General features: G+C 46.7%; 2 protein-coding genes across 7 annotated transcripts in view; both read left to right on the top strand.

Moving 5' to 3' along the window:
* Nucleotides 1-10,328, top strand: part of LOC139546706 (DNA-binding protein SATB2-like) — a 65,038-nt gene extending 54,710 nt beyond the window's left edge. For 4 of the 6 annotated variants that reach the window (XM_071355415.1, XM_071355420.1, XM_071355417.1 and 1 more), the window contains one exon: nucleotides 493-10,328. In XM_071355415.1, the coding sequence (XP_071211516.1) occupies nucleotides 493-1,167 (675 nt within the window). In that variant the 3' untranslated portion in view covers nucleotides 1,168-10,328. The remainder of the gene's footprint in view (nucleotides 1-492) is intronic. The other 2 variants (XM_071355419.1, XM_071355416.1) reach the window with 1 other exon arrangement.
* An 8,354-nt stretch (nucleotides 10,329-18,682) lies between these two features.
* On the top strand, nucleotides 18,683-19,276 carry LOC139547109 (streptococcal hemagglutinin-like). The gene has a single exon (XM_071356153.1). The coding sequence runs from the start codon at nucleotides 18,683-18,685 to the stop codon at nucleotides 19,274-19,276; it is 594 nt and encodes a 197-aa protein (XP_071212254.1).
* Nucleotides 19,277-24,991: the final 5,715 nt, after the last annotated feature.

Genomic DNA, 24,991 nt, shown 5'->3' with positions numbered 1-24,991 from the left:
CCCAGTCTACCACCTATTCTTTAATGACCCCTCATCCTCTAGTGCCCCCTTCTCCCCCAGTGTTGTTAATGATCAGTGTGTGTTTGCGTAACACCAACCAGACAGGAGGCGAGACACACGCCCCTCTCCCCCTCAGCTGTTTATCCTCTGGCTCTGTCTGGTTAAACCGTCATGGTGGTAGAGCTGGCAGAGCAGGTGGTTGGAGTTTTACCACGAGCAAATCTTACATCCAGGTCAGAGGTCAAAGGTCTACGACACAGGTGCAATAGTAGTTAGTCTCTCTGTGATGGTATTTGAGCTATGAAGCTATGTTTGGCTTTAACCTGGGTTCAGCTAATGCGTATCGCTGTTGAAATTAGCTCAGGCAATGGGCATTGCTGTTGTTGAACTTGTTAACCTTGTTGAACTTTTTGTTAAATGATAACTGTAGAATGCCTATACTGTTGAATGGTCTGTAGCTTTGATGAGGGGTCACTGAACCCCACTAATCAGCTGTACCTGCTTTCTCACCAGGCACTGCACAGACAACCCCCACAACCCCTGAAGGACCACTCCCCGATGCGCGAGGACCCCATGCCCCTCCAGGGTAACGATGAAGAGTCCCAGAATGTTGAAAGAGTCAGTTCAGGAGTCGGTGGTGGCGTGGTCATTAAGAAGCCTCGGTCGCGCACTAAGATCTCACTAGAAGCTCTGGGCATCCTGCAGAGCTTCATCCAGGATGTGGGTCTTTATCCGGACCAAGAGGCCATCCACACTCTGTCAGCCCAACTGGACCTGCCCAAGCACACCATCATCAAGTTTTTCCAGAACCAGCGTTACCACGTCAAGCATCACGGCCGGCTGAAGGAGCTGGGGGAGGGGGCCGGTGGTGTGGACGTCAGCGAATACAGAGACGAGGAGCTCCTCTCCAGCTCAGAGGACCCTGAGTCCAGCGAAGACGGTCATGAGGAGATGTACCCCACTACAGAGAGGGAAAGAAGGGGAAGCAACCCAGCAGGGTCAGCCCCTGCCCTGGCACCAGCCCAGCCTTCAGGGACCAGCATGGGGGCCATGGAAGAGGGCAAGGACAAAGGGCATTCTCATGGTCTGAGTGGGGGCCGAGCTAGCTCCCTGCCCCCTGGTAGCTCCTCATCCAGCCCCAGAGAGCAGGCTGACTTCCAGAGATAGAGACCCAGAGACCAGAGGAGATGCAGAAAGAGAGTGAGAGCGAGACCCAGACAGACAGACAGACAGACAGACAGACAGACAGACAGACAGACAGACAGACAGACAGACAGACAGACAGACAGACAGACAGACAGACAGACAGACAGACAGACAGACAGACAGACAGACAGACAGACAGACAGACAGACAGACAGACAGACAGACAGACAGACAGACAGACAGAAGGGAAGAGAACGGGAACTAAAGACTGGTAGAAGGGAAGAAGGGCATCGATGAGACAATGACACACTGATACATGCACACACACAAACAGACAGACAGACAGACAGACAGACAGACAGACAGACAGGGGAAGCGAACGGGAACTAAAGACTGGTAGAAGGGAAGAAGGGCATCGATGAGACAATGACACACTGATACACACACACACACACACACACACACACACACACACACACACACACACACACACACACACACACACACACACACACACACACACACACACACACACACACACACACACACACACACACACACACACACACACACACACACACACACACACACACACACACACACACACATATATATATATATACACAGAAATACAGACGTATGGGGTCCAAAGGAGGCTTCATCAAAGTGAAAATACAATATGTTACCTCAGCAACATGAAGCAGGGAAATGCCATGAAACAGCTGTCATGTGTTACAGTTAGAATAGCCTGTTCAGTAATGTTGAGCCACTAGACAGAGAGAAAAACAAACATACACACACATCTCACCCCTGGCCACAACAGGAACTTGCCACATCAACACCACTTTTGAATTGAGCCAATTCCAAAACTTAGCTTCACCCAAGAGGGCGGGCTCTCATATGCTCTGTCCAATGACTGCTCTCTCTAATGTCTCAACCACACCCACATAGAGAACACTTGTCCTTATTTCGATGTTGGGTCTTGGGTCAGGCCCCTAACTGACACTCATAGACTGAATACTGGGGGCCTGCTCAGACCTCTACTATCCCATGGTCCCTTGGCTCCATATGCAGACTCCAGATCTACAGCTCATCACTAGCTGGCTAAGGAGTTTTTAGGGCGGCTGTGGCTTTCCATCACCTTTTCCCCCTCTCCACCCCTCCATGACAGGACTCCTCTAGTCTTTGGTCTTTGACGGTGGTGGCAGTTTGTGTGGGTGGGTGGCTGCATGGCAGGTGGGTTTTGGGTGGAGGTAAGAACAGTGGTATGGGATAATTCACCAATGATAAACAAATATGGTTTGTCAAAGTCCACAATTGAGCTTTATGATATTTTTAAAGTTGGAATCGCCACTCCCAACCAACTCCTGTCGCCATCCCTCAATGGAGCAACCACACCCTACCTAACTCCCTACCCCCTACATCAAATATGGATTATTCTCATCTCTCCAGCCAAGTCTCTCCCTATCTCCGCCAGTCATGCCTCAGCCCAGTCTCTCCCTATCTCCGCCAGTCATGCCTCAGCCCAGTCTCCCCCTATCTCCGCCAGTCATGCCTCAGCCCAGTCTCTCCCTATCTCCGGCAGTCATGCCTCAGCCCAGTCTCCCCCTATCTCCGCCAGTCATGCCTCAGTCCAGTCTCCCCCTCTTTACTGCTTTGTGGGTACTGTGGTTTACAAGGACACTAGTAGGTAAACCTATTGTGGTTTATGCGGACATAAGAGAGACAGAGGACAGCCTTGTGAGGACATGAAGACCCAGCGGTGTGAAAGGACACTCAGGGCTACAGATACTCTGGACTGTACCCCTGCCTACCCACCCTCGACCTATGTGGAGAGAAACAGGGAGGGACACAACAGAACGGAGATTCAGCAACCAAACAATCAGTCACTTTATGTGCGGTAGCCCACCACTTCACTCTTCATCTCTCTTTCCCCATCCCTCGTTCCTTCCCTCTTTCTCTCTCTCTATAATTGGTGCCTACAGTGTGCCGTTCCACCACACCTACCCGCACTTAACTCCTCCACCCTATTTATTGCTATCTTTATCCATGATTATTATTATCATTATTGTTATTATTGTTGTTATTACGGTTGTTATTGCTGTCATCGCTGTTTATTTTTGGTTCTATTTTCATGGCTTTAATATTGGCTTTCCGAGCACCGTGGTTGTTTTGGTAACGAGAGACGTTTTTGAGACATGAGAAACACACACTGCCAAAATGTCCTGTTATGTAAACTTCGATGAATATTTCCAAAGAAAGAAAGACTTGGGCAGAAACGGGAGTCAAATCCAAAAATGAAATGAAACAACGAATAAACTGTGCTTTTGCTGCAGATGGTGACAATCTAACTTCTTTGAGCTATTGGAAAACATGGCAGGCTTGTTTGTTAAAGCCATATCTGAAAGTGGGTACTTGTGTCAAAGTATGCATCCCAAAAGGCACCCTATTCCCAATGTACATGAAGTGCACTACTTTTGACCAGACCCTGAAAAAACATAGTGCACTATATGGAGAATAGGGTGCCATGTGGGACACAGTCAAAGTTACAGAGGAACCATGAGGTATCTGGCTGTCTAGGCAGCTGCTACTAAGATGACATGCCTTGTACTCTTAACAATCATCAATACATTGTGTTTTATCTCTATGATTCTGTCAATCTTTAATATTCAGAGTTAAATCATGTGTCTGCATATCCAATGTCATGTCATACAGTGAGAGCCACCCCATAGACACAGTCACATCCAGATAGTGGTTAACAACACCAATCCCTTACCAGTCATGTGGAGTGCTTCATACTCAACTCAATCTCAAACACGCGCACACACGTACACACGCACACACGCACACACACACACACACACACACACACACACACACACACACACACACACACACACACACACACACACACACACACACACACACACACACACACACACACACACACACACACACACACACACACACACACACACACACACACACACACACACACACACACACTCTCTCTTACACCTCCCCCACACACACACATACACACACATACACACTCTCCCACCCCACCCCATCCCCTTCCCCCACACACACACACTCACAGAGCAACTGTGGCTAGCCCTGCATTTCTCCAAGCCAATCAATTAGAGGCCTCCCTAAACCCTCATGGCTGAGGTTTCTAATAAGAGGCATTGCAGTGACAGTAATTCACATGGAAACGCTGCTGGCTGACTGGCTGGCTGGGTAGCTAGCTGGTTGGCTGTGCTCTCAGACTCAGTGCAGCTCTCTCACTGTCCCATGAGGGGCTTCTATGGCTCAGTGGCCCTGCACACTCAGCCCTGAGTGACTGACTGCTCCCCAGACACCAGTCACACAGACCAGCCTCGGACCAGGGCCATGTTCATTAGGAATGAGAAATATGGAATATAAGCATTCATATTTAGTTTAGTGTCACTGAATACCCCATCCTATCAGTGGAGGCTCCTCAGAGGAGGAAGGGGAGAACCATCCTCAGTGAATTTAATAAAAATAAGAATAGCGAAACATTTAAAAAGTTATCCTTTTTAGATAAAACTATACTAAATATATTCATGTCACCAAATAATTAATTAAAACACACTGTTTTGGAATGAAGGTCTACAGTAGCCTCACAGCACTCTGTAGGGTAGCACCATGGTGTAGCCAGAGGACAGTTAACGTCCGTCCTCCTCTGGGTACATCGACTTCAATACAAAAACTAGGAGGCTCATGGTGCTCACCCCATTCCATAGACTTACACAGTAATTTTGACAACTTCTGGACTACGTCCTCCAACCTATCAGAGCTCTTACAGCATGAACTGACATGTTGTCCACCCAATCAAAGGATCAGAGAATAAATCTAGTACTGAAAGCATAAGCTACAGCAAGCTAGCACTGCAGTGCATAAAATGTGGTGAGTAATTGACTCGAAGAGAGAGAAAAACAAGTTTAACAGTTTTGAAGGAGGCGAGAGAGAAAGAGGGAGCAAAATACATTTTGTAATTTCTTTCACTTTCAAATACTCAAGCACCCGTCTCAAACAGAGGGATGCTACAATAGGTTAGCTAGCTGGCTATGACTATCCAACACTGGAACTCAAGGTCAAGGTAAGCTTTTGGTTTTACAAATGTATTGCCACCGGGGCCCACCAGTGTAACTGCTAAACTGCTTACTGACTGTACTGTACTGCATGATTGTAGCAGTATTACTAATGCATTAGTTCTATTAGCTATGTTGACTAAGACATTAGTTTAGCTAATATGATGACAACGATGTAGACTGTGTGTAGCTGTTAGCGGTTATGATATAGTTTTGCTTGGAAAAGGTTTTTTGCCTGGTCACAGACAGCTGATGTGTTGTGCTTTGAAGTTCACAAGCGAAGCAAATTGTCAAATCAAATCAAATGTATTCATAAAGCCCTTTTTACATCAGCAGATGTCACAAAGTGCTTAAACAGAAACCCAGCCTAAAAGCCCAAACAGCAAGCAATGCAGATGTAGAAGCACACGGCTATAAAACAACTCCCTAGAAAGGCAGGAGCCAAGGAAGAAGCGTAGAGAAGAACCAGGATCTGAGTGGTGACCAGTCCTCTTCTGGCTCTTCAAGGCCAGAATGTTCTTCAAGATGTTCAAATGTTCATGGATGACCAGCAGGGTCAAATAATAATCACAGTGGTTGTAGACGGTGCAACAGGTCAGTATCTCAGGAGTAAATGTCAGTTGGCTTTTCATAGCCGAGCATTCAGAGGTCGAGACAGCAGGTGCGGCAGCGAGAGAGGGAGAGTCGAAAACAGCAGGTCCGGGACAAGGTAGCACGTCCGGTGAACAGGTCAGGGTTCCATAGCAGCAGGCAGAACAGTTGAAACTGGAGCAGCAGCATGACCAGGTGGACTGTGGTCAGCCAGGAGTCATCAGGCCAAGTAGTCCTGAGGCACGGTCCTCTGGGAGGAGAGGGAGAGAGAGAGAGAATTAGAGGAGCGAGCACTAGTAAGCCAGTGTCTTAGCCCCCGTGATAATAATAGTAGACTACACTCAATCATAGGACCTACTGAAGAGATGAGTCTTCAGTAAAGACTTAAAGGTTGAGACCGAGTCTGCAACTCTCACATGGATAGGGAGACCATTCCATAAAAATGTAGCTCTATAGGAGAAAGCCTTGCCTCCAGCTGTGTGTTTAGAAATTCTAGGGAAAATAAGGAGGCCTGTGTCTTGTGACCGTAAGGTATGTACAGGAGGACCAAATCGGAGAGATAGGTAGGAGCAAGTCCATGTAATGCTTAGTAGGTTAGCACTAAAATCTATGCTAACGTTTTTTTGATTCTAGTCAAGATTCTCGCAGCCGAGTTTAACACTAACTGAAGTTTATTTGGTGCTTATCTGGGTAGCTGGAGAGTAGAGTATTGCAGTAGTCTAATTTAGAATTGACAAAAGCATGGATTAGCTTATCTGCAGAATTTTTGGACAAAAGGGTTCAGATTTTTGTAATGTTACGAAGATGGAATATTCTTGATATTTTCATCAAAAGAGAGATCAGGGTCCAGATTAACGCAGAGGTCCTTCACAGTTTTATTTGAGACAACTGTACAACCATCAAGATCAATACTCAAATCCAAAAGTAGATCTCTTTGTTTCTTGGGACCTAGAACTAGCATGTCTGTTTAAAAGTTTTAAAAATTGCCTCCATCCACCTCCTTAGGACTGAAACACAGGCAATTTTGGGGCCTGCAATTTTGGGGCCACTCAATGAAAGTTGACATTGTGGAAGTTGACATTGTGTTTCCCAATGACATCACCAGTACCCGCAAAACACCAGTACCCACAAAAAGTCCAGTCTAAACGTCAACAGTGAAGAAGCGACTCCAGGATGCTGGCCTTCTAAGCAGAGTTCCTCTGTCCAGTGTTCGTTTGCCCATCTTAATCTTTTATTTTTATTGGCCAGTCTGAGATATGGCATTTTCTTTGCAACTCTGCCTACAAGGCCAGCATCCCGGAGTCGCCTCTTCACTGTTGATGTTGAGCCTTGAGTTTTGTGGGTACTATTTAATGAAGCGGCTGGTTGAGGACTTGTGAGGTGTCTGTTTCTCAAACTAGACACTCTAATGTACTTGTCCTCTTGCTCAGTTGTGCACCAGGGCCTCCCACTCCTCTTTCTATTCTGGTTAGAGACAGTTTGCGCTGTTCTGTGAATGGAGTAGTACACAGCGTTGTATGAGATCTTCAGTTTCTTGGCAATTTCTCGCATGGAATAGGTTTATTTCTCAGAACAAGAATAGACTGACGAGTTTCAGAAGAAAGTTCTTTGTTTCTGGCCATTTTGAGCCTGTAATCGAACCCAGAAATGCTGATGCTCCAGATATTCAACTAGTCTAAAGAAGGCCAGTTTTATTGGTTCTTTAATCAGAACAACAGTTTTCAACTATGCTAACATAATTGCAAATAGTAATTTACAACATTAACTATGTCTACACTGTATTTCTGATCAATTTTATGTTATTTTAATGGACAAAAAATTTGCTTTTCTTTCAAAAACAAGGACATTTCTAAGTGACCCCAAACATTTGAACAGTAGTGTAGGTCCGGAGACATGTTAGACAAAACCCACTGAGTTGATGATGGCTCTGAAAGCCTTTTGAAGTGGGTTTGTGGACGTTTCCATGTGAATTTTTGTTGTTGAATATTATCTGCCATGACTACAAGTCTGAACTCAGTGAGGAACGCTGTATACGGCCAAGGAGGCCTGTAACAGTAGCTATAAAAAGTGATTGAGTAGTGATTGAGCTGCATAGATTTCATGACTAGAAGCTCAAAAGATAAAAACACAGTCATTTTTTATTTATATACACTTTATCAACAGCTCCGCCTTTGCGGGATGCGCGGGGGATATGGTCACTAGGGTAAGCAGGAGGAGAGGCCTAATTCAACACAGTAAATTCGTCAGGCTTGAGCCATTTTTCAATCAGGCCAATCACATCAACGTTATGATCAGTGATTAACTCATTGACTATGACTGCCTTGGAAGTGAGGGATCTAACATTAAGCAGCCCTATTTTGAGATGTGAGATATCACAATCTCTTTCAATAATGACAGGAAGGAAGGTCTTTATTCCAGTGAGATTGCTAAGGTGAACACTGCCATGTTTTGTTTTGCCCAACATAGATCGAGGCACAGACAGCCTCACTGGGATAGCTGAGCTGACTGTGCTAGAGGCAGACTCCGCTAAGCTGGCAGGCTGGTTAACAGCCTGCTGCCTGGCCTGCACCCTAACTGAAAGGAGGAGAGAGTGTAGATGCGAGAAGGAATACAACGTGGCTGTTATGAAAGTGCACTGTGTTTACGTGTGATCAGGGTTGTATTCATTCCGCAGATTCTGTTGAAAAACATTTCTTAAACAGAAGCAAACGGAATGAAGCGGGGATAAACATACCTGAATTTGTTCAAAATAATCTCTCGTTTGCAATTGTTGGACTACTGATTGCACCCTAGATCAGGTAGATGCAGACAAGAGTGTGTAAGGGGGTATTGAATGTGTCCATGTGTCACTGTCTGTCACCTCAAATTTTTCTCTCGACATGTGTGCACCAACATTGTAAACTTTCATTCATATGTTGTAGTAACCTCATGATGGATATAGGGAGAATTTGAGTATCATGTAGTAGCCTAAACCTATTGATTTTACATTGAACTGGCTGAAGGGAATATGAATGACAGTCATCCAATATGCTGTAATAGATATAATACCATGCTCCTAAAATAAATATTGTCCTCCCTGCTCTTAAACGGCACCGACCGCCACTGCAGTCTATGTACATGTTGCCAGTGCGTTACTTGCCCAGCTCTTCCACACACCCTCAGGTTTTGTTAGACCTCTCGCCCATCTGTGTCTTTCAGTCTCATTTTGTTCTGTAAACCAGTGAGAACATTTGGATCTGTGCTGTTTGATTGGAGCTTCAATCAGGACCTATTAGCAGCTATCCAAGCCCCAGGTGGTCTTTGTGTGAGTGAGTAAAGTAAAGTAGATCACCTGTAGGGTTATTGTGATTACTCAGTGGGCTATACCCAACCACACCATACTTATACCTGTCAGTCAAAGCTACTGCCCCACCCCTGTCATTACTGGCAGGTCTGCCATACACACGCACGCAGACACACACACATTGCACACATGCACACGGACTCAGACAAACAGACACGCGTACACACACACAACGTTACACTAATGAGTCCCGGCTCTGATGAGAGAGGAGGGGTTAGCCAGAGTCTTGTGTTTAACCTGCCACAGGGGGTGGGCAAACACAGTGTGTGAGTGCATGTGTACGTGTGTATTCCACTCCCTCTCTCCTTCTCCAGCTCCGTCATATAGTCATCAGAGAGACGCTTGACAAACAATAGAAGTCCAATGTTCCTGATGAGCTGAACGGTCAAGGTGATGTTCCAATCTCTCTTTCTTCTTCTCGTTCTTTTTCTCTCTCTTACTGTCCTTCTCCTGACAGAGGACAATAACAACTCATGCTGTGTAATTGGGCCTGATACTGACGTCCATCCTCTATGGCTGGGCAGGCAGGGCTAGAGGGACACTTGCTCTGTGTGATGCTGCCATCAGAACACTCAATCAGGAAAAGACAAACACACTGCACATACAGTACATTCACACTCATGAATAGACCCACTTCCTGATATTATGCTGTGATGGATCTTCCATTTTGTTGCAGTTTGATTCAGTCAGCTTTGACATCGCCACAACTTTACAGAATTCAGATCGCTGTTGTTGTTGTTATTGTTGTTTTGTGTGGGATGGGGAAAGGGCATTTATTTGAGTTTTGTTTTCTTGCAGTACCTTTTGACTAAGCACAATGTTCTACTTAACCTTTCTGAAATGCATTCAGACGGCTCACTTACCTAATAGTTCTCATTCAAATGATCAGTTCTGCAGCTATCATTCTTTTCCTTCATCAACTTCATCATTGCCGACAATGTGAATCAGGATTTCTGTCTGGTACATTTTGCATTTCCTGTATAATCATACCAGTTATCACTAAGTGATAATTAGAACTTTTAACATATGTGCATTAATGTTAAGGCTCTTATGTTTTGTTTTGTTTGTTCGGTTTATATTTTATTTTTCAAATTGCTGTTGTTGTTTAAATAAAGTGCATCCAATGAAAAGAAGACTATTGTTTTGTCGGTTTGTGTTTTGAGCATGTACAACCTCCACAAGTCTGGTTCATTCTTGGGAGCAATTTCCAAACGCCTGAAGGTACCACGTTCATCTGTACAAGCAATAGCACGCAAGTATAAACACCATGGGACCACGCAGCCGTCAAACCGCTCTGGAAGGAGACGCGTTCTGTCTCCTAGAGATGAACGTACTTTGGTGCGAAAAGTGCAAATCAATCCCAGAACAACAGCAAAGGACCATGTGAAGATGTTGGAGACAACAGGTACAAAATGATCTATATCCACAGTAAAACAAGTACTATATCGACATAACCTGAAAGGCCGCTCAGCAAGGGAAGAAGCCAAGAAGCCGCCATAAAAAAGCCAGACTATGCCTTGCAACTGCACATGGGGACAAAGATCGTACTTTTTGGAGAAATGTCCTCTGGTCTGATGAAACAAAAATATAACTGTTTGGCCATAATGACCATCGTTTTGTTTGGAGGAAAAAGGGGGATGCTTGCAAGCCGAAGAACACCATCCCAACCGTGAAGCACGGGGGTGGAAGCATCATGTTGTGGGGGTGCGTTGCTGCAGGAGGGACTGGTGCACTTCACAAAATAGATGGCATCATGAGGAGGAAAATTATGTGGATATATTGAAGCAACATCTCAAGACATCAGTCAGGAAGTTAAAGCTTGGTCGCAAATGGGTCTTCCAAATGGACAATGACCCTAAGCATACTTCCAAAGTTGTGGCAAAATGGCTTAAGGACAACAAAGTCAAGGTATTGGAGTCACAAAGCCATAGAACATTTGTGGGCAGAACTGAAAAAGCGTGTACGAGCAAGGAGGCCTAAAAACATGACTCAGTTACACCAGCTCTGTCAGGAGGAATGGGCCAAATTTACCCAACTTATTGTGGGAAGCTTGTGGAAGGCTACCCGAAACGTTTGACCCAAGTTAAACAATTTAAAGGCAATGCTACCAAATACTAATTGAGTGTATGTAATATTCTGACCCACTGGGAATGTGATGAAAGAAATAAAAGCTGAAATTAATCATTCTCTCTACTATTATTCTGACATTTCACATTCTCAAAATAAAGTGGTGATCCTAACTGACCTAAGACAGGGAATTTTTACTTGGATTAAATGTCAGGAATTGTGAAAAACTGAGTTTAAATGTATTTGGCTAAGGTGTATGTAAACTTCCGACTTCAACTGTATGTATCTGCATGAGGTCCATAGTTTATGTCCATTCTTGGTATTGCATTAAATAATATTATGTCTGTTCTTCAAAGCTAGTATTTGAGAGTACTCCGCCTTTATAACTAAACAATGCTATGTTGTCTATAAAAGGCTGGATGAGGTCTGGGGTGGAGAGGAAGTGGGGATGTGAGGAGTTTGGGAAAGCCATGGTATGGCCACAGGAATCAAATACTGTGTTATTTGTACATAACGACAATCAAAGCAAACCAGGATCTGAGAAAAAAACGACCCATGAGACCGTTTTGGGGTGGAATTGACTGGAAACAGTCGGTCGCTGATGACAATGTAACTTTCCTTGTTTATTCTGTACAGAAATGCTTCTTAGAAAACAGTTACATTTCTTAGGAATACACCATGGGTGTTCCAAAGCCGAATTACAAACAAACTCTGTCGCCAGCTCCCTCTAGATTGGCAGACACATTATGGTTCAGGCTCAGGCTCTCTTTTTAATAAACCACATTTATCAGAAGAAACCCCCTGACTAGTGGAGACCATAATGACCATTATGTAACATGACAGATATGCTTTAAGTAGCTACCAACTTGGACTGAATATGAGCAGTACTGACTAAGGTGATCGCTAGCATTTTGTCCACTAATTACCCTGTTCAGACTGCGTGTTCCAAGTTATCACTCCTGCCCATATTCCAGACCTCCAGCGTTCAGCCACCTCAGGATTCTCGAACCCTAGGACTCTCACCACCTGCAGTACCCCTCCTCCTCTCAGGCAATATCTTCTCCCCATCTCTCTCTCTTTCTCCTCTTCTCTATTCCCCTCCCTGTCCCTCCCATAGCTGGCCCCTAGCCACCCCCCACCCCTCACCCCCGTGCCTCCTTCTCCTCCCCTGTCCTCTCCTCACCCTCCCCCCTCCCCTCTGTCATTCCTCTCCCAAGCTCTGCAGTGCTGTCTATCTGTCCTCTGGGTTCCTCTGGTTTTCATTCAGCGCCAGCCCCCCAATCTCCTAATTGAACTCATTATTCGCTCAATTGGCAGGCTTTAACCCTTTGTGCCGCAGGTCCTGGAGCTGGTTGTCATTAGCCAGGGGATTTACATTGCAATGGAGGGGATCAGCGATGGCAGCGGGGTAGAGAGCTTTAGGGGTGTCGGAGTGAAACCGTCGCAAGCCTCACAGGATTTGTCAGTGATAAGTATCCCTCAGCCTTTTGGATTAGAGTTAGGGCTGGTTGGGGAATGGGGAGACAGCAGTGTCACAGCATGGTGGTCAGACCACCCAGAGATCTGTGGTTCTATTATGCTGTATAGTACTCTGCTCTCTCTTAGCTGGCTGCGGGCTGAGGAGGAGGACTGCGCTCTCTCTCCACCTCCCTCCCTACCTCCCCCAAACTAATGAATTCTGTCTGACTGAGACCCTGGATAGGATGGTGTCCACCTGGTTCCTGGAAGAACAACACTACCGGTCAGCAGCAACCAAGTTAGGGTTGAACCGGGGTGTGGAAATTAAGCTAGGGTCTCCTCTAACGCAGTAAATATTTTCTGTTTGTAATTAGCCAACCACAGAGAACTGCATGTCAGGAAGCATTAGGGGCCCATGTGGCCGTGGTTTCTAGTGGACACCATAAACAGCATCATTGTTTCAGACTGAGAGGTTTAGATACCATGTTGGGTTGTGTAGAAAAGCGCAAGCTGTCTGTAGGGCTGTATGTGGGGGTGTATAGGGTTAGTAGTGACAGGAGGGAGGGAGATATGTCAACTTTGGACTCTAGTAGTCTAATTTTGGCAAACAATTAACACTTTCCATAGCTTTTAAAATTGTTCCACTCCCTTAAAATTCTACATGTGGAACAAGAACCATAGGCCTAGTTCAACCAGCAAGCCTGATAATGAAGTACGAGTGAGAGACACTTGGAGCCAGGGTCTGGGCAGTGAGATTGACAGGCTCTGTGTGCCCAGGGCCCCTCAGGCAGCTGTGAGGGCACCGCTGCTCAGTATTAGGGTATTTTGAGGGAGTGATTAGATGCCATTAGAGGTGAGGGGGTGGCGAGGGGGGGGGGGCGCAGGTGTTGCGCTAACCGTTATTACCCACAATGCAGCGGCTCTCTGTGGAGACGGCTCACACACCTGTGATCTCCCACTGACATACAGACAGAAACACGCATGTGTACACAGTATCGCTCGCACGCACACACACACACACACACACACACACACACACACACACACACACACACACACACACACACACACACACACACACACACACACACACACACACACACACACACACACACACACACACACACACACACACACACACACACACACACACACACACACACACACACACACACACACACAGCATTGATGAGGATTTGGAAGACTTTTGAATTCCACAGAAAGTACATCGAATTCGAGTCCAATAGCTGTCCTAGCTCTAGACTAGGTAGCCCCTATTTACCACAGATAGGGCATCTCTCATTCTTGTCAGTGAATCAATCTTCATCATGTCAGTGTGAACAAGTGAGGGATTGAGGGAAATGTTATCCATCACGGAGGCCTGTCCCATGGGGCCTTGCTCTGCAGTAGCAGGACAGCTGTTAGCGTGCGGTGTGCTGGAGTACATCAGCTCTAATGCACTGTTGAACAAAGACCATGAGTCCCGTAGACAGGTGACAGGGGACTAGAGACAGGGATGGGATAGCAATACTACAACAATCATTACATTACTGTACTGTTCTGTCCGTTTCTGTCATTGCTGAGAAGAATTTAGAAATTAATGATGTGTTATTGTCTCTGTTTGATGATTGGAGTCTGCTTTCTTGGTCTCGAGTCTAAATGAAGACGGTTTTCAACAGAACCTACATAAGAATACTCAGTGTTGTAAAGTACTTAAGTAAACATACTTTAAAGTACTACTTAAGTTGTTTTTGGGGGTATCTGTACTTTTACTCCACTACATTTATAAAGAAAATAATGTACTTTTTACTCCATACATTTCCCTGACACCCAAAAGTACTCGTTACATTTTGAATGCTTAGTAAGACTGGAATATGGTCCAATTCACACACTTACAGTTATCAAGAGAACATCCCTGCTCATCCCTACTCTGATCCGGCGGACTCACTAAACGCCCCTGGCTATCTGTAATGATGTCTGAGTGTTGGAGTGTGCCCCTGGCTATCTGTAATGATGTCTGAGTGTTGGAGTGTGCCCCTGGCTATCTGTAATGATGTCTGAGTGTTGGAGTGTGCCCCTGGCTATCTGTAATGATGTCTGAGTGTTGGAGTGTGCCCCTGGCTATCTGTAATGATGTCTGAGTGTTGGAGTGTGCCCCTGGCTATCTGTAATGATGTCTGAGTGTTGGAGTGTGCCCCTGGCTATCTGTAATGATGTCTGAGTGTTGGAGTGTGCCCCTGGCTATCTGTAATGATGTCTGAGTGTTGGAGTGTGCCCCTGGCTATCTGTAATGATGTCTGAGTGTTGGAGTGTGCCCCTGGCTAATGGTACATTTGAAAAACATGAAAATGGTGTCGTCTGGTTCGCTTACAGTAATATAAGGAATTTGAAATGATTTATACTTTTACTTTTGATACTTAAGTATATTTAAAACCAAATACTTTGACTTTTACTCAAGTAGTATTCTACTGGGTGACTTACTTTACTTGAGTAATTTTCAATTAAGGTATCTTTACTTTTACTAAAGTCTGACCATTAGGTACTTCTTCCATCACTGAGAATACTTTTATCAAACAGTGTTCAGGGAGATAACAGGATAAAATGTTTTATGTATTTGTCACGCCCTAGCCTTAGTTATCTTTGTTCTCTTTATTATTTTTAGTTAGGTCAGGGTGTGACATGGGGGATGCAGGTGTTTTTGTTATTGTCTAGGGGTTTTTGTATGTCTATGTCTATATGTAAGTTGCCTGTGTCTGCACTTGTCATTTATAGCTTCACGTTCGTCGCTTATTGTTTTGTATAGTTTGTAAAGTGTTCATCTTTTTTGTGATAATAAATAGAGAAGAATGCATTCACTTCACGCTGCGCCTTGGTCCTCCTCTCTTCCACCATACGACGATCGTGACAGAATAACCCACCAAGATCGGACCAAGCAGCGTGAAAGAGAGGAACAGCGCTTTGTGGATTTCTGGACATGGGAGCCTGATCTGGAGTATAATACTTGGGAAGAGATAGACAGATGGGCGGTCGACCCAGGGAGAGTGCCGGAGCCCGCCTGGGATTCGCTGGAGCAGTGCGAGGAGGGATACCGGAAAATGGAGTTGGCGAAACGAGCACGGCGGCGCGGTAGGAAGCCCGACAGGCAGCCCCAAAAATTTCTTGGGGGAGCACACGGGGAGTGTGGCGAAGTCAAGTAGGAGACCTGCGCCAACTTCCCGTGCTTACCGTGGAGAGCGAGAGTACGGGCAGACACCGTGTTATGCGGAAGAGCTCACGGTGTCTCCTGTACGTGTGCATAGCCCGGTGCGGTACATCCCAGCTCCTCGTATCGGCCGGGCTAGAGTGGGCATTGAGCCAGGTGCCATGAAGCCGGCTCAACGCATCTGGTCTCCAGTGCGTCTCCTCGGGTCGGTGTACATGGCACCAGCCCTACGCATGGTGTCCCCGGTTCGCCAGCACAGCCCAGTGCGGGCTATTCCACCTCGCCGCACTGGCTTGGCTACGGGGAGCATTCAGCCAGGTAGGGTTGGGCAGGCTCGGTGCTCAAGAGCTCCAGTACGCCTTCACGGTCCGGTCTATCCGGTGCCACCTCCACATACCAGCCCTCCGGTGGCAGCCCCTCGCACCAGCCCAGTACCACCAGTGCCAACATCACGCACCAAGCCTCTAGTGCGTCTCCAGAGCCCTGTACGCCCTGTTCCTTCTCCCCGCACTAGCCTTGAGGTGCGTGTTCCCAGTCCGGTACCACCAGTTCCGGCACCACGCACCAAGCCTCCTGTGCGTCTCCAGAGTCCAGTACGCCCTGTTCCTCCTCCCTGCACTAGCCTTGAGGTGCGTGTCCCCAGCCCGGTACCACCAGTTCCGGCACCACGCACCAGGCCTACTGTGCGCCTCCAGGGTCCAGTATGCCCTGTTCCTGCTCCCCGCACTAGCCTTGAGGTGCGTGTCCCCAGCCCGGTACCACCAGTTCCGGCACCACGCACCAGGCCTACAGTGCGCCTCGGCAAGCCTGAGCTGCCCGTCTGTCCAGCGCCGCCTGAGCTGCCCGTCTGTCCAGCGCCGCCTGAGCTGCCCGTCTGTCCAGAGCCATCAGAGCCGCCCGTCTGTCCAGAGCCGCTAGAGCCCCCCGTCTGTCCAGAGCCGCTAGAGCCGCCCGTCTGTCCTGAGCCGCTAGAGCCGTCCGCCAGTCAGGAGCCCCCAGAGCCGTCCGCCAGTCAGGAGCCCCCAGAGCCATCCGCCAGTCAGGAGCCGCCAGAGCCGCCCGCCAGTCAGGAGCCGCCAGAGCCGCCCGCCAGTCAGGAGCCGCCAGAGCCGCCCGCCAGTCAGGAGCCGCCAGAGCCGCCCGCCAGTCATGAGCTACCCCTCAGTCATGAGCTACCCCTCAGTCATGAGCTACCCCTCAGTCATGAGCTACCCCTCAGTCATGAGCTACCCCTCAGTCATGAGCTGCCCCTCAGTCATGAGCTGCCCCTCAGTCATGAGCTGCCCCTCAGTCATGAGCTGCCCCTCAGTCATGAGCTGCCCCTCAGTCATGAGCTGCCCCTCAGTCCGGAGCTGCCCCTCAGTCCGGAGCTGCCCCTCAGTCCAGAGGCGCCCATTAGTGGAGTGGGGTCATTTAGGAGGGTCGCCGTTCCTAGGAGGCCACGGAAGCGGGGATTGATAATGATGGAGTGGGATCCACGTCACGAGCCGCCGCCATAAGAAGGCCCACCCGGACTCTCCCCTTCAGTGTCAGGTTTTGCGGCCGGAGTCCGCACCTTTGGGGGGGGGGGTACTGTCACGCCCTGGCCTTAGTTATCTTTGTTCTCTTTATTATTTTTAGTTAGGTCAGGGTGTGACATGGGGGATGCAGGTGTTTTTGTTATTGTCTAGGGGTTTTTGTATGTCTATGTCTATATGTAAGTTGCCTGTGTCTGCACTTGTCATTTATAGCTTCACGTTCGTCGTTTATTGTTTTGTATAGTTTGTAAAGTGTTCTTCGTTTTCGTGATAATAAATAGAGAAGAATGCATTCACTTCACGCTGCGCCTTGGTCCTCCTCTCTTCCACCATACGACGATCGTCACAGTATTTTTTAAATAACTTTTGAAGAATTAATTTGAAATGACTCAAATGACTCATGTCAAGTCTGTTGAAGAAGTGAAGATTATTTCTTTAATTTAATTATGTAAGTGTTCAGATTTACTGTGGATTAAAGAAGTGGGTTGTGGTTGAGTTGCCTTTGATTTGTCTAATCGTATCACGATCTTTGCAGCCACAATCTCCAATATAAGAAGACTAACAGATGCTGCAATTAAAAATATATCACACCCACCACATCTCTTTAAATCCTGGAATAACTCATCTCTACTGTGCTATTAAAGATACATGAGGAGAGGAAATGTAATGACTTCATCCATGACAAGACCTAGCAACCACTTCAGTTGAAATAGTAGCACACATCTACTGTACACTGAAAAAGGATAATTCATTCCAAATAAATCTGAAGAAAGGATCCTAATAATCTAAAGAAAGAAAATGACTTTAGGGTTCAAATACTAATAAATATTTCCACACTATCAGTGGTATTGTCAAAGTTCTGAATGTACAACTTGCCTGACTTAGATCGTGAAAGGGAATTAGTAAGAATTGTAGTGTCGGATAAAATGAGAGAGTGATAAATTGGCCTGACTGAAGGTTAACACATGGCGGAGGGATGGAGGGAGGCTGTGAGATGCCATCAGTGTCCCCCTGCATGTCCGCTCTCGCCCCAGGCGATGGGATGAGGTGGGGTGGTGAGGAGCAGGTGTGTAGGCGAGGGGTGCCTTAGGGTGGTGGTGACCCTCTCTCAGCTTTAGCCCTGCCCGCCTCTGATGTCTCCTGACAGGGTGGCACGATGCTGGGAAAGGGCTGAGGACATCCCAGGACATCCCTCACACACCCACGCATGCACGCACACACAATGCTGAGAACAGGGCTGAGGATGTCAGAGCACCAAAGCACGTCAGCACCAGAGCAGGTCAGCACCAGAGCAGGTCAGCACCACAGCAGGTCAGCACCAGAGCAGGTCAGCACCACAGCAGGTCAGCACCACAGCAGGTCAGCACCACAGCAGGTCAGCACCAGAGCAGGACAGCACCACAGCAGGTCAGCACCACAGCAGGTCAGCACCAGAGCAGGTCAGCACCACAGCAGGTCAGCACCAGAGCAGGTCAGCACCAGAGCAGGTCAGCACCAGAGCAGGTCAGCACCAGAGCAGGTCAGCACCACAGCAGGTCAGCACCAGAGCAGGTCAGCACCACAGCAGGTCAGCACCAGAGCAGGTCAGCACCACAGCAGGTCAGCACCAGAGCAGGTCAGCCCCACAGCAGGTCAGCCCCACAGCAGGTCAGCACCAGAGCAGGTCAGCACCACAGCAGGTCAGCACCAGAGCAGGTCAGCACCAGTCCAGGTCAGCACCAGAGCAGGTCAGCACCACAGCAGGTCAGCACCACAGCAGGTCAGCACCAGAGCAGGTCAGCACCACAGCAGGTCAGCACCACAGCAGGTCAGCACCACAGCAGGTCAGGTGCAGTGACAGTGTTGGGTAAGACATTGAGGTTGGTTTGATCAGTAGGATGTATTATGATAAACAGACAGGAGGACAATAAATGACAGACCTCCATTCACCTCTGACACCTGAAGAGAAGACAGATAATATGCAGTTCAGGGGCTATGTTGTTGAATCACCAAAAGGGATCAATCATTCAGGGATAGCTTATTACTGCATACCAACTCTCTCTCTTCTTCTCTCTCTACCTATACTCTCTCTCTGTCAACAAATCAACTCATCAATCAATTAGATGTACTGACAAAATTATCATTCAAACTGATGAAGGAGCTTCTGCTGCTTTGCCAAGGCCCGCCAACTCAGCACATCAACACCCCTACCCCACCCACCCAGAACACACAGAAATGCATATGCGCATTAACATGGGCATGCAGTATGCACACACTGTATTCAATATTCATCAGCACAATCTGTCACATGATGGGCTTCTTGGGATGAAACAGTTTAACAGCTGATGGAGCTGCTGTACAGTACCACACACTCCTAATGCACACACTCCATACCACACACTCCTAACGCACACACTCCATACCACACACTCCTAATGCACACACTCCATACCACGCACTCCTAATGCACACACTCCATACCACACACTCCTAATGCACACACTCCATACCACACACTCCTAATGCACACACTCCATACCACACACTCCTAATGCACACACTCCATACCACACACTCCTAACGCACACACTCCATACCACACACTCCTAACGCACACACTCCATACCACACACTCCCAATGCACACACTCCATACCACACACTCCATACCACACACTCCATACCACACACTCCATACCCCTGTGACAGGGACAGGCAGATAGAGGAAAAGAGAGACACAGGAAAGGAGGAGAGGGATATATGAGGAGGAGAGGATATAAGAGGAGGAGAGGATATAAGAGGAGAAGATATAAGAGGAGGAGAGGGATATAAGAGGAGGAGAGGATATAAGAGGAGGAGAGGATATAAGAGGAGGATAGGGATATAAGAGGAGGAGAGGATATAAGAGGAGGAGAGGGATATAAGAGGAGGAGAGGATATAAGAGGAGGAGAGGATATAAGAGGAGGAGAGGGATATAAGAGGAGGAGGGATATAAGAGGAGGAGAGGGATATAAGAGGAGGAGAGGATATAAGAGGAGGAGAGGATATAAGAGGAGGAGAGGATATAAGAGGAGGAGAGGGATATAAGAGGAGGAGAGGATATAAGAGGAGGAGAGGGATATAAGAGGAGGAGAGGATATAAGAGGAGGAGAGGATATAAGAGGAGGAGAGGATATAAGAGGAGGAGAGCGATATAAGAGGAGAGGATATAAGAGGAGGAGATGATATAAGAAGAGGAGAGGGATATAAGAGGAGGAGAGGATATAAGAGGAGGAGAGGATATAAGAGGAGGAGAGGATATAAGAGGAGGAGAGGGATATAAGAGGAGGAGAGGATATAAGAGGAGGAGAGGATATAAGAGGAGGAGAGGGATATAAGAGGAAGAGAGGATATAAGAGGAGGAGAGGGATATAAGAGGAAAAGAGATGTAGTGTCCAGATTAATGAGTGACCCTTCAGGGTCAGCTTCCAGGGACTTCTGCTGTTGAGATGACATGTGACCTTTGACCTGGTTCCAGTCTGTGTGTCAGTCATTTACCAGTCTGTGTGTCATTAGATCAAACAGTGACATTATGAACTCTCTACTGTGGCCAAGGTGACTCTGGGGATCAGGGGGGTTGAGGAGAGGAATAAAGAATAGCAAGACTTCAGGGTAAAGGTTGGGGTTATGCTGTCTAGTTCATAAACTGAGGAAGTCATGAAAATGTAATGATCTTCATAACAGAGATTTGACATTGTTATTGAAATGTATTGATAGGATTTGTCTGGTATATATTATAAATATATTACTGTGTGTGTGAGAGCCATTTTACAGGGACGTGTATGTGTTTGTCACACCGTGTGTACGTGCTCTTCCCCAGCACTGCGTGGGAGGGTGTGTATTAGCTCACCTGTGTACCAGCACAATACCTCCCATCCTGTCTGTCACGCCCAATTAGACCTCACTGAGCGCGTGCAGAGTGACCCCCCCTACCCCCCACCCCCTCCTCTCTCTACCCCCTTCTGATTGGCTGATGGCTGCGGTGATATCATTGAGTCTCTGTCTCCCTGGTAGCAGTGGCCGTCTGCAGATGGAGGAGCAGATATCATTCATAGATACGCACACGCACACACACGTCCACTGATAGCATTCACAGACTCTTTCATCCACACACACACATCTAGCACATCAGTGGGCTGGTGGCCCATCTTTGGTGAGACGGTGCACGGTAACAGTAACAGCCTCTGCCCCCCACCTCGCTGGGCAGTTGGCAATGGCACATCACTGCCACACACAGACTGGCACACTCTACGACAAGTCTCAATATGAAAATATTTCAGATACTTCAAGAGCATGTTTTGGTTGGGCAATGGTCAAGGGCAGGCTGTATCACTGGAGAGATGGAAGGGGGGGGGGGCGTTATAGGACACATAACTGGCACAGACACTGGCACAGACACTGGCACACTGACAGAATGTACAGAGAACTCTGCTTTATGAATATGATGAAGTCTGAATATAATTATGATAATGTCCCATACTTTATAAGAAGACGTTTTGTGACTCACTGTTAATACAGTATGTCACATTGTGGAATGTTCTAGAACAGAGCCAAGACTCCAAGTTCCACTCATCTACTAGAAGTGGAAAAGTAAGGTGAAGGGCCAGATTACATCATAGGTCTGATTGATGTGTTGTGATTAGGGACTATATGGAGCTGTACAGTATGTGACATGGGATAACTGGCTATAGGTGAGAGATAAAAATTAAAGTATCATAATTGTGGGCAGAGATGGATAGGGAAAGAGTGGCTCAGGGCATAGTTTTAGAATGGAGTGGGTGGACCAGTTCAGTTGGTGACCAATGGTGAATCAGAGCTCCAGTATGAGATTAGTTAGAACATTAACAGTCAACATTACAAGAAAAACTAATCAGATCCAATATATATACATATACTGTATGTATATATATGTATATATACAGTACCAGTCAAAAATTTGGACACACCTACTCATTCAAGGGTTTTTCTTTATTTTTACTATTTTCTACAATGTAGAATAATAGTGAAGAAATCAAAACTATGAAAAAACACATACGGAATCATGTAGTAACGAAAAAAAAGTGGATTTTATATTTGAGATACTTCAAAGTAGCCACCCTTTGTCTTGATGACAGTTTTGCACACTCTTGGCATTCTCTCAACCAGCTTCACCTGGAATGCTTTTCCAACAGTCTTGAATGAGTTCTCACAGATGCTGAGCACTTGTTGGCTGCTTTTCCTTCACTCTGCAGTCCAACTGATCCCAAATCATCTCAATTGTGTTGAGGCCGGGTGATTTTGGATGCCAGGTCATCTGATGCAGCTCTCCATCACTCTCATTCTTGGTCAAATAGCCCTTACACAGTCTGGAGGTGTGTTGGATCAATGTCCTGTTGAAAAACAAATGATAGTCCCACTAAGCGCAAACCAGATGGGATGGCATATCGCTGCAGAATGCTGTGGTAGCCATGCTGGTTAAGTGTGCCTTGAATTCTAACCACACATGAACCACACATGCGGAGATCATCCATTCACCTACTCTGCGGCGGTTGGAACCAAGAATCTCAAATTTGGACTCATCAGACCAAAGGACAGATTTCCGTCCGGTCTAATGTCCATTGCTCCTGTTTCTTGGCCCAAGCAAGTCTCTTCTTATTATTGGTGTTCTTCAGTAGTGGTTTCTTTGCAGCAAATCGACCATGAAAGCCTGATTCACGAGTCTCCTCTGAACAGTTGATGTTGAAATGTGTCTGTTACTTGAACTCTGTGAAACATTTATTTGGGCTGCAAACTCTAATGAACTTATCCTCTGCAGCAGTGGTAACTCTGGGTCTTCCTTTCCTGTCGCGGTCCTCAAGAGAGCCAGTTTCATTGTAGCGCTTGATGGTTTTTACGACTGCACTTGAAGAAACTTTCAAAGTTCTTGACATTTTTTGCATTGACTGACCTTCATGTCTTAAAGTAATGATGGACTGTCAATTCTCTTCGCTTATTTGATCTGTTCTTGCCATAATATGGACTTGGTCTATCTTCTGTAGGGCTATCTTCTGTATACCACCCCTACCTTGTCACAACTGATTGGCTCAAACGCATTAAGGAAATAAATTCCACAAATTAACTTTTAACAAAGGCACACCTGTTAATTGAAATGCATTCCAGGTGACGACCTCATGAAGCTGGTTAAGAGAATGCCAAGAGTGTGCAAAGCTATCATCAAGGCAAAGGGTGGCTACTTTTGAAGAATCTCATATCTAAAATATTTTTGGATTTGTTTAAAACTTTTTTGGTTACTACATGATTCCATATGTGTTATTTCATGGTTTTGATGTCTTCACTATTATTCTACAATGTAGAACATAGTAAAAATAAAGAAAAGCCCTGGAATGAGTAGGTGGGTCCAAACTTTTGACTGGTACAGTATATATAGTATACAGTATATGGCTCGGAAACCAACAAATGAATAACCACACATACGTACCCCTATTATCAATAGAAACATGAATTCAGTCATATCACTTTTCCACTGTTATGATGTCATAGCCCAAACTCCATTCCTCCAAAATCCTCTCCCACCTCTCCTCACCCCAGTACCTCTACCCTATGGCTGGGTTTCCGTACCTTTAGGGCAGCCCCTCTGACCCCTCTCTCTGCCCTCACCCTCCTCACCCCCTCAGCCTCCTCACCCGGGCCTTGTGCATCCAGATCAGTATTTGTGGTCTAATGGGTATGTTTGAAGCCTCTCTGGTGAGTAAACAGGCAGAGGAAGTCTTTAGGACTCTAATTAACCCCCCCCCCCACACACACACACACACACACACACACACATGCACACAAGCACGTACCCATACACACACACAGACACACACACACATGCACACACACACACACATACACATACCCTCCTCTCCCTCAACACACACACACACACACACACATAACCCTCCTCTCCCTCAACACACACACACACACACACACACACACACACACACACACACACACACACACACACACACACACACACACACACACACACACACACACACACACACACACACACACACACACACACACACACACACACACACAAGCACACACACGCTCCTTCTTCCCTCGCAGGGCCGGCCCGATCAGGCCCTGGCCTCCCAGACAACTGCAAACAATTAGGCAAATTAGTGGCTCCACCATCGCCATCAAGAGGCCTGCTTGTTTATAATTTAATCGAAGCGAATGTCAAAACAGTCAAGCCTTGAGAGAAACAAGATGCGTCGACAAGATGAAATTCAAACTGCCAGCCAGCTCAAAATATTAAGACTGTTTGTTTAATAGCGTGCGACCGAATGACTGGGTAAGGAAGGGAAAGGAGAAAGGGATAGAGGGGGAGAGATGGGAACAGGAGAGAAGGAGGGAGGGAAGAGAGAAAGAGAGGGAGAAAAACAGAAAACAGAAAGAAAATAATATATGTTGAGGAGGGGGCGTGCGTGGGGGGTAAGGAAGGGTTTCTCTCCACATTTGTGTTTTATTGCATTTTATTTATTTAGTCTCTTGCTCCTTTCTG

This window comes from Salvelinus alpinus, chromosome 20 (assembly GCF_045679555.1).
Source record: "Salvelinus alpinus chromosome 20, SLU_Salpinus.1, whole genome shotgun sequence".
In the NCBI taxonomy this organism is placed as follows: Eukaryota; Metazoa; Chordata; class Actinopteri; order Salmoniformes; family Salmonidae; genus Salvelinus; species Salvelinus alpinus.
Note: the sequence above shows the minus strand (reverse complement) of the source record. Positions and strands in the feature narration are given on the sequence as shown.

Excerpts from the sequence above, each read along its gene's own strand:
- LOC139547109 (XM_071356153.1), top strand. The coding sequence starts at position 18,683 with ATGTCAGAGCACCAAAGCACGTCAGCACCAGAGCAGGTCAGCACCAGA.